At 34.8% G+C, this 10,598-nt stretch overlaps 2 protein-coding genes across 2 annotated transcripts; one reads left to right on the forward strand and one right to left on the reverse strand.

Annotated features, from left to right (window-relative positions):
• Positions 1–5,452, forward strand: LOC144847453 (uncharacterized). Its single transcript, XM_078703827.1, has 4 exons — positions 1–553; positions 1,345–1,630; positions 2,575–2,985; positions 4,812–5,452. Exons 1-4 carry the CDS (start codon positions 485–487, stop codon positions 4,868–4,870), a joined length of 825 nt encoding a protein of 274 aa, XP_078559953.1. The 5' UTR covers positions 1–484; the 3' UTR covers positions 4,871–5,452.
• Positions 5,453–6,030: 578 nt separating this feature from the next.
• On the reverse strand, positions 6,031–9,234 carry LOC144847449 (nucleoporin Nup43-like). Its single transcript, XM_078703823.1, has 7 exons — positions 9,064–9,234; positions 8,437–8,550; positions 8,210–8,287; positions 7,793–7,955; positions 7,424–7,559; positions 6,979–7,130; positions 6,031–6,653 (listed from the first exon to the last, which is right to left on the reverse strand). The coding sequence occupies exons 1-7, from the start codon at positions 9,178–9,180 to the stop codon at positions 6,319–6,321; spliced, it is 1,095 nt and encodes a 364-aa protein (XP_078559949.1). The 5' UTR covers positions 9,181–9,234; the 3' UTR covers positions 6,031–6,318.
• Positions 9,235–10,598: the final 1,364 nt, after the last annotated feature.

Here is a 10,598-nt window from a genome sequence, read left to right on the forward strand (position 1 = left end):
TTGATACCCCGTTCAAACATTTTCATTTACAATTTGATTGGATTTTATTTGATGATTTCGAAGTGCTTGTTTCTTCGATCTACTACCAATACAGGAATATAACGTAGACAGTAGTAGAGAAAAAGTTGCCGCCGCAAAGATCACGGTCGTGCAGCATTACAAGCCACAATTATCGGCGGCGCTTCATAGACGATGCGGCATCAAGGTTTTCGTTAAAATCTTTTTAAAATGAAATCACATCACAGCTCATTTGTGAAATATCTGCGATGTCATTAATGTTATCGGATGCGCGCCAAAGGAACAGTGACAACTTTACGTTACATACTGACAACGTATTGATGAGCAGGTGACAAACTTTGACGATACTGTGTTGTGTGTGTAATTACCGTTCGTATTACGTATAACATATTCATGTCTCGACTTTTAATAGTTTCTTTAACAGAACATAAATTCATGTATTTTGTGAAACATTTTGCATTACAAAATGAGTTGTATAGACGTTGTATACCAGTCACTACAAAGACATCCTTATTTTCAGTATCCTTGTAGAAAGGTACAGTATGTTTGTATTTATTTCAGGATTATTTACGTTACGTTTTTACGTTATGCGTATTATTACGTTATGCGTATTATTACGGTAAGCGTACTCGTACAGCACATAGTATCATTATCATAAGTGCGTTGGGTTAACCGCGTTGGTATACCGGTATTGGACGAATGGAGGATCCATGATTTTGAAATAGGTGGAGGGGAAGGGTGGAGTATGAAATAAGTGCTAAATGTATAAATGTAACAGAAAATGTAACTGCCCCTCCTCCTCCTCCTCCCTCCAAAGTTGGATCCGCATATGCGGACCAATTGCCTACCGACAAGCAATCATACTCAGACTGACTGCTTTTTAAATACCTGCACCCAGACAGGATTAATACGTCTAATAAACTGGTTATTTTTCTTTGTTCTTACATCGAGCATGTATAACACCAGACTGTTATTCTATAATAAACTTTAATATTTGACTAAACACGAGAGAAGACAATAAGAAGCATACGACGTTTGGTATTGGCTTAAACATAGTTTAATTTTGTAATAAAAAATATAGTTTCAATATCACATGCCTCTTCATATGCTTGAAATAATACTTAGCATTTAGTTCACGGTACAGAAGCAATCAGTGCGCGTGTTACGTAATCAGTGCGTGTACATGTGTCGCACCTAATTTGCATATCTATTTTAACACACAGTAATTCGTAGGCGGAAATGCTACGGAATTTTTAAAGTAGACATTAAAACGATCAATAACAGAAAAAAAACGATATGCAAGGTAATTGTTACGTTTCGTTGCAGGAGTCTGAGATTCGAGCTCAGGATTTGAGTGTCGGAGGAGGCAGCGATGTTAAGGTGGAGGAGGAGGACTCATCTGATGGCAGTGATAAGGAAATGATCCCAGAGGCCGAGTATGTCAGCGCTAAGTGTGTTATATTTACTTACTTTACCGGTGATACAAGCAAAGTTGTCGATGACCATTTTACGAAGGCGTTGAATCGACCGAGTAGTTTTACGTCAGACGTGATTATGACGGCCAATAAATCAGTGAATGATAACAATGGTGATATAAACAATAACAATAGCGGTAAGTTACATGTGTTTCAACTATAACATTATTATTATTATTATTATTATTATTATTATTATTATCAAAGAGTAGAATATCAATCGGTTTATTTGTATACGTTAAACGTAGTACGGTACCGTATTTTAACGGTGGAGCGTTGCACTCGACACTAGTTCACAAACGTTCTTAAGACATAGGATATTGAACTATGCAGTTCTAAGAATTATGATTAGATGTGAAATATTCCATAATGCACAACAAAGTATGTAGAGAGCAGTCGAATTAGTCAACTTTGGCCAAAAAGTTCGCGTGGAAAGTATTTTACTACACAGTTTAGGCTGACTGAACTATGAGACTATTTTATTGTTGTATACATGAACACGACACATGTTAAATTCTATGTTTTACGTGTGTGATAGTGTCAGATCAACGCATAAAACCGTGTAATATTACGTCATTATACAAAATTGTAACAAAAATACAGATTAGTTTAGAAAATGTCATGTCCAAAAATAGCGATATATTGAATTGAAGCGGCTGGTTCTCGAGACAGCTGCCGATTCGCATTCCTGGATTTTAACAACAAATATTTTCAGGTATTTTTATTTGGTTGGCATTGAACTATGTCACTGCTAGAAATGATTGAGTATGTTACACGATGTAATAGTATGTACATTATTAATGCTTTAATGTGTACCTATGGAAGGCAAATATCGCCAAAATGTGTATTTCTTTGAAAATTCGTTTTGTATAGAGTTGTGTGTTATTATTATTAATTAGTTCATTTAAATTTTTAAGCGAAGCAAATACATCCGATCCAACCAACGTTATATATGTTTTAGTACAATTGACCGTTGGTTTGTCGAAAGACGGTCATAACAGTGACCAACTGCTCTAAGTTGAATAAATAAACAATTAAAATAGACAATTATTAATGTTGAATGCTGATATTTTGTTTTCAGGCCCTCTTATGAGCCAACGCGTCTTCCCGCCTTCCTTCTGGAGCAGTAACTATCACAACATCAAAAGAAACAACATGAACATGGGTATTACTTCAACAATTCAACAGACAGCGTTTGGTGACGTCACTGGTGATCTCGGTATCAATCGTGCAGATGCCTGCTGGCAGCAGTACAGCATGTCGCAGAGCGCGTACAACCACCGACCAATCACTGAGTTAAGTTATGGAGTTGCTCCGAGTAATTGTGGAGTTTTCAACCCTAGATACTCTTCATTGTTAATCCAACCGCCAGTGAGGGCAAGTAGATTACCCGGATTAGAGACTCATGGTGATTATGCTACTAAGCCGTCTGATCCTGGATGGTCTATTGCGTACACTAATCCACATGAATACTCGTACGAGGTAGCAAACGGTAAGCATGAAACAACGCATTTAAAGCATCATTTGATTTACAACACTGCCAACCATTCACCACCACAGTACGACCATATTCACCAGTACCATCATTACCAGTACCATCATTAACCACCATACAGCTTGGTACACCAGGCTCTCAATTACCACCCTTTACCAATTGTTTTAACGGATTTGTTTGATTAATAGATCGTTTCTTTTATTTTGTTCTCTGTTATTTTTAATGACGCACCATCAGTACCACATAGCCCACCTGAACCAACTCGACACTACTACCAACACGCACCACATCAATTCTCTCATTTATTAACACCGACTACCAACCCATTACATTTTATGAAATAGTTTGTTAATTTGTTTTTTAGTAACTCTAGCTTAATTTATGTTGCTTTCAGCTGGATAGGTAATTATATTTCAGGGTTTCGGATTGCTGTTGGAATCCCACGAATGCAAAGTAGAGTCCGCGTCCGCGTAAACTTGCATCAACGCGGTAATAATTAGATGGACTGATCCATTATTATATACCCACTCAGTACTTAGTTTGTTCATATTGCCACTCCGATTAATCATGGATTTCAAAGACTAATTTACGGTTTGATCTAATTACATTTTGAACTTGGGCCATTAATCACATGATTATACATAATTATACCTTCATATGGTTGACGTTATTTTCGTAAAATATAAATGTTGTTATAACAACAAAAAATGTGTGCGTGTGTGTATATTGCAAATACTACTGTATAATATCGAATTTTAAAGATGTATTGTCCCCCAAAAACATGAAAAATGAAGATTAATAGAATCAGACTTTAAATGGGCCATTTAGCAATTTTAGTTATTCACTTCTGTAAAAAAAAAACACATTAGGCCTATTTCACTTATAAAAAGACAAACGAAACGGTTTTAACAAAAAACCATTCTTTTTAGGTAAATCATTTTTGTTTTGATCCAGATTTTTGTTAAGTGAATAACTATTACGTGACATTAAAATGGCATATTAAAAAAAAATTAGAAAAAAAAAAATTTTTAGGGGGACAATATATCTTTAACAAAAGGGGAAAGCGTACAGTACATGGTATATAGAATTGATAAAATACCAACAAAGTTTGTTCATTTTAGCAGAGTTTAAAACTTAAACCTAAAGTGATAATTTGTTATTGCCATTGTTATCACTTTTTTAAACAACGGAGTTTAAATGTACTTTAACATCATGATTATGTTATATGAACATTGTAAAACATGATTGAACCTATTAATTATGATGTTCTTTGTTTCTCCGGCGACGCAATGCTGCGTTGCAGACAATTTATGGTACCTCGATTGTTGCTCTTCACGATTGATTCCCACTAGCACGCAACGCAAGGACGTAAGCGCAACGCAAGTAATTTAGCCAATCACAAGCAATGGATTATTCGTCGCTTGTCATTGGTCATCTCACTTGCGTTACGTGTACGTCCTAAAGCTTTGTTCCCACTAGAACGCAACGCAAGGACGTAGGCGCAAAGCAACTGTTAGAATAATTTGTCGCTTTTGATCTGTCAAATCATTTACGTTGCGTTACGTCCATGTGAATTGCGTCGCTAGTGGGAACCAGCTTTAAAGTGGGAACCAAGCTTAATCGATTTAATAAGCTATTTTGTATACTTACGGTACGATATTCCTACGATCATAACTAAATAAAATAAAAATCACAGTTTGTTATAGATACAATGTCTATTTCTATGATAATTTTCTGATGCGTTGACGTTTTTATAATCATAAAATACTGTAAGAAAAATTAGCATATAACAGTAATTTAAAAACTTATTTTTCATTTTCTAGCTACAGCTACCTCAATGACAGATAATCAAGATCCAAGTAAAGATCCATTCTGGTTTTGATGGGTTACATAAATACATTTTTTTATGAGAACGGGTATATAAATTATTGCTGATTGGATGGTAAAAGGTACGTGTATACACGGCAGTCGGGTGATGTAGAGTTCACAGGAGTGCGTCAACCTTCAGGAATGTGATACGCATGAGCGGTTTACCACATATTATATGTATGGTATTTATATACAAGCATAACTATAAACACAAAACAAGCAAATTGGAATAAATAAAACTATTAAAACATTTATTCTCCTTTAATTGTGATAGTTGTTATTGCAAGAGCCGTTTGCTTGTTCCGAAATGAAAAGAGGTGTTTTCACTATTCGGTGAATATTAGACCGATACGGCGATATTTGTTATGGAATTTTTGGTTACAAGGAAAGGAATTGTGATTTTTGTTTAATGATGATTGAAAATTGATGAAAGCCTACGAGATACGATTGGAATGTGCAGGCGAACAAAAGCACAAAGTGACGATGGATGTCTACAAATTGTTGAACAAAACGCTATATGTTTAATAATCGGTTACAATATACATTGATGTATTAAATAACTTAAATTATTATCAATTAAAATATTACCAAAATATGTCTGTGTAACAAAAATTACTTATTTTGTTTTTTCACCCTCCGTTTCTGACCCATTTGATATAAAGTTAAGTTGGCATTATATACTACTTCTTCGAAGATGCAGATGTTCCGTTTTGAATGGTAGACTTTTACAGCTATCATTAAAAAAAGGCCAGAAAATGGCATCCACCTCTAACGTATTTACTACCCCCACCCCCGCCCTAGGATTGGTGATGATTTTAATGTAGATTCACCACAATGTAGGAGGCCTACTTACTTGGTGGATAGACCCTTTTGTTAATCTGGAAGTGCCCTCAATTTATCAGTAGCGTGTACCTATGTATTTTTTAAAAAATACGATTGTCGTCTTTAGGCATGCCTGTCTTTGCGTAGGCTTCGGTTCAATCATAGAGGAGTACTGTATATAGTTTATGATTTCATTACGGTTGTGTTTCTATCGTTTTAAATGTTTTATTTATTTCAAATAAAAAAAACGGCCGTCAAAAGAGCGAACGATTGTATTTCACGGACGTTACGCGAAATATACAATGTAAATGGTGAAAAGGGGTATATTGAAAAAAATAGAATACATTATATACTATATAAAGCCATTTTATTCATACATATTTTCTTTCTGCAGTTTTTAACAACACAAGGTAACATCTCTCTGATCTCAGAACCTAGTTAAACTTATATTTATCATTGCAATGGTCCGATTTGTTTAGTAACCGGTTGACTTCTGTTAAGTACGACCCACCAACATGGCAGACAACTTTTGTATGTTTAACAAGAGCAATCATATACTTGCATGTACTTCTGTGTGTACATTATGCAAATGAGGGTTGATGTGTAGTCGTCCATGCGTGTAAATGTAATCCATTGTATTTATCTGGTATTTATTCCGTAAAGAAAATACACGGCTTCACCGTCCGTCCCACAAACAATATTCTGGCCCAAGATATCAAAACAGTTTATAGACATTGTACTTGGGGGCAGTAAGGAGTTGATTTGAACATCAGATTGTCCGGTCTCTCCAGATAACCAGGAGCATGACACGGAACTCCTTTCTGTGTGTGGTGGGTGTTCTGGTAGTCCATGTGATGCTAGGATTGATGATGAATGAAGACTTGTGGAAGAGTTATCCCAGTGGAGAAGAGATCCGTCATTGGAACAGGTGAATAGATGATCAGGACTTGATTGGTGGAAACAAACATCCCATACTGCAAAAAATAAATCGCACATTTTCAAAATCTGATAATATATTTTTAAATATTGCAACTGGTTGCTGGTCTAAAGCTCTGTCTACACTATCAAACTTGATGTGACAACAAAAATGTGATGTGCCCATATATGGACATGGTGATGTATATCACTACCATATTTGGGCACATCACACTTTTTTTGTCAAACTAGTTTGATAGTGTAGATAGACCTTTTACACTATCATAAACCTTTACAGCATACTTTGTTTAATCCTGTTTGTGAAAAATAAAAATTAGGCCTTTGTTGTTTTACAGAAATTAACGAATATGCAAATTAACCCACCTGGTCCATCATGTGATGTGAATAATGTAGCAGGGTATTTTTGTTGTCTCAGATCCCATACATTAAGGCATCCATCCTCTCCCCCTGCTGCGACTACATGGGCCTGGCTTGGATGCCTGTCCACAGACACCAGACCAGACTGTTCGCCTGTCCTAAAACAATCAAAACACAATATTATATAAAATAACAAGTTTATTTATACAATGTTTTAAGCTCTTTCTACACTATCAAACTTTGTGACAAAAAATGTGATGTGCCCATATATGGACTCTATGATGTCATATCAGTACCATATTTCAGTATATCACTACCATATTTGGGCACATCACACATTTTTTTGTCAAACTAGTTTGATAGTGTAGACAGACAATGACAATGACAATGACAATGACAATGATTCTACAGAGCTTTTATAGATTGTTCTGTCAATAGAGGGCATACTTACAGTAAGAATATGTTGACTGGTTGATTACCAGGCTGTCGGAGGTCCCACTGCTTCAACTGCCCTCTACTGTTGGCCGTTACAATTTCATGATTTTTGACTTGTACGGCAGCATTTATACAGCAACTATCAGCGCAATCTGAGTAGAAATACACAAGTTTGTATGTAATCGCTGTATAATTTAAAACAGGTTTGTTGTACTTATCATTGAGTTTGTTTATTAAGTTTGCAAATTTAAGGTGTACTAATTGAATTATGGCAGTGATACAGTGAATTTCATATATAAATAAGTTAGTTACTTTTGGGTTAAAGTTACTTAAGTTTGCTACTTAAGTTTGTTACTTAAGTTTGCCACTTAAGTTTGTTACTTACCCATAGACCTCACTGGTTCCTGTTGACCCATTCTTAACACCTTTAAACTCCCATCTTCTCCAGTTGTGATAAAATCACTACCATTTACCACAATACTTGTACATGCACTGCCTTTACCGCACAGTGTGTGCAGCTTGTCCCAGCGTTGATCAAGTGTTAGTGTCTACAATATTTGAAGTAGGCAATATTTTATTCATTAAGCTCTGTCTACACTATCAAACACTTTATGTGACAGAAAAGTGTGATGTGTCCAAATATGGTGGTGATATGCTTAAATATGGTAGTGATTTGATGTCATCGTGTCCATATATGGGCACATCACATTTTGCACAAGATAATTACCAATAATAATCCTATTATTTTGGAGTCAATGCATAATACAATCTAAAATATTATATGAATACTTGTTTTGTTTACCTTTGACCTGGTCTGTAGCTGATACAAAGTTACACTTCCTGTCGAAGACGATGCTAGTAACCTGTTAGCACCAACAAACTGAAATATACCACAAAAATAAGTTATTTTAAATTAAAATAATGAAGTAATTTAATTAAATGTTATATAGAATCATGTTGATGGGAACAGATGCACAGTTTAAATGTCTCCCTCATTCTCATTATGGTCATAAAAAAAAATTATAGTACCTTTAATTCAGTTACATCCCCAATATGATCACAGCCACACAAGTATTCCGGATCTGCAACCTCTGTTGTTAAATGGGACATCTTAGGCAAACTCCAAACTTCTATTTCATTTACCTGTGGACAAACCATAACATGTCAAAAGATTCTTAAGAAGTAACTTAACTCTTGTGGTTTAGCAACTAGAAAGTATTGACCAATCACAAGCAACGTTGTTTGCTATTGGTCAAAATTACTTGCGTTGCGCGTAAATCCGCTCTTCCGGTGCGCGTCATGAGAATCCCAGGAGAGCAGACGATCGGATTAGTAGATTGTCTCTGTGTGACGTGTGAGTGATTTTTAACTTTTAAGAAAATCTGCATCTTTTCTTATATACCATCAACAATTATTACTTTGTTTGCAAAGCTACCATCAACTAATATTGTGATATATGCAGGCCCAGCATCAAAGGACTAGGCCTAGGCTACATCGATCGGAACTATACATACAGCATGCAGAGGAGAAATGGGAAGACAGGCCAGCAGAGAGAGGGATGTGCATGCAAACGTGACCAAACGGAGGTAGGCCTAGACATATTATTGTAATCTTACTCATAAATAACACTAACGATGGTTGTATTGATATACTTACATTATTATCCCATGAGCCTGTAGCAAAAATATCATTATCATTTTGAAATGTTTCCGGTTGCCATCGTGTTTTACTCACTTTCTTCGAGATAAACTTAACTCCGATCTTCGCGGCCATTTTTCGAGTTTATAATACCATACGCGTGAGGGCGCAATTCATAATTTCCTATCTGTCGTGTGTGTGTGTACCTTGCACACCACCAACACTACAACCACTGAAAAGTGAATGCAAATCCTGTGTTTAATTGGGTATTTTTTTAAACATTTTTAATTAGACCTAGGTCTGTCCAAAGAGGTAATAAATAATTAGAACGTCGTTACTTGTTAGAAAAAAATCCTCAGAAAACTATAAACTTTAAAAAACATTTTTAAATTAATTGATAGCGTATATATGATATAAAGCAACCCGTCCCCTCAAGTCAATTTCACAAATGAAGACACTGTAATAGATAGCCTAGGGCCTAATTATAATTTCATAAATGAATATTCCAATCAATCTAGTGTATTTCAAAATTCGTCATGTGTCGTATCTTTCTTTTATGGTCAGGATTCATTTTATTAAAGTTCAAGTGATAAATATTGTAAAAATTCAGAATTATTCGATTTTTAATAATATTGCATTTGACGACTTCTATATATATTAATATTATATATGATATATATTATTAGGAATATGGCTTATGGCTATTTTATCAAGCCACCCACCCACGGCATGACGTAAAACATTAATAATTATTTATCATTGTCGATTTCTAGGCTAATAAAACAAAATCAGAATCAATTATTCTTTTTTTTACGTAGCTAAATTGTGTAATTTATATTTCATTATTGCTAAAATCGTTGCGTAAAGACCAAAAACTGAATTAGGACATATAATGCCGAAGGCCTACCAGTTAATGTTGCGCCCAACGAGGGTAAATATTGCGCATGCGCATTTAACTGCACACAAATTACTAGAATACAAAACATGAACATTTACTTGTTTGACTTTTGTCATGTCTATTCATTTTGTATTTATATATTCCTGTGAATTTTGTATTTTTTTTTATTAATGAATAAATGAATGAACAACAATAATATCGCGGTAGCTCCACGAATTATACTAGGCCTATTAGTTCAAATTCATCTCTCAGAATGAATTGATGAATAATGGGTTATTTCAAATTAATAGGTTTTTTAATTTGTATTTCAACAGTCATCAGCAAAACAAAATGGCTTGATGCTGCAGTATTTTCACGCAACATCAATTTTAGACAATGCATAATAATTCATGCGACAAAATAATTGAACACTTGCGATCTTTTATAAAATAAACAGGCCTAATATTTGCCCAGTTTTGGATATTTTACAGTGCAAACATAATGTATTTAATACGCATGTTGTAAAAATCAAAATCAAAATATGTTTATCCACTCAGAACTGATAAATATGTTACACCTTACACGGTAAAAAAAAAATAGACGTTATGGAAATTTGAAATTAGTTTTAGTTGATGCTGGTGAATAAAGAAATAATACAGTAGGCATTGAGTTTATT

The sequence above is a fragment of the Antedon bifida genome, chromosome 7, assembly GCF_963402885.1.
Source record: "Antedon bifida chromosome 7, ecAntBifi1.1, whole genome shotgun sequence".
Taxonomy (NCBI): domain Eukaryota; kingdom Metazoa; phylum Echinodermata; class Crinoidea; order Comatulida; family Antedonidae; genus Antedon; species Antedon bifida.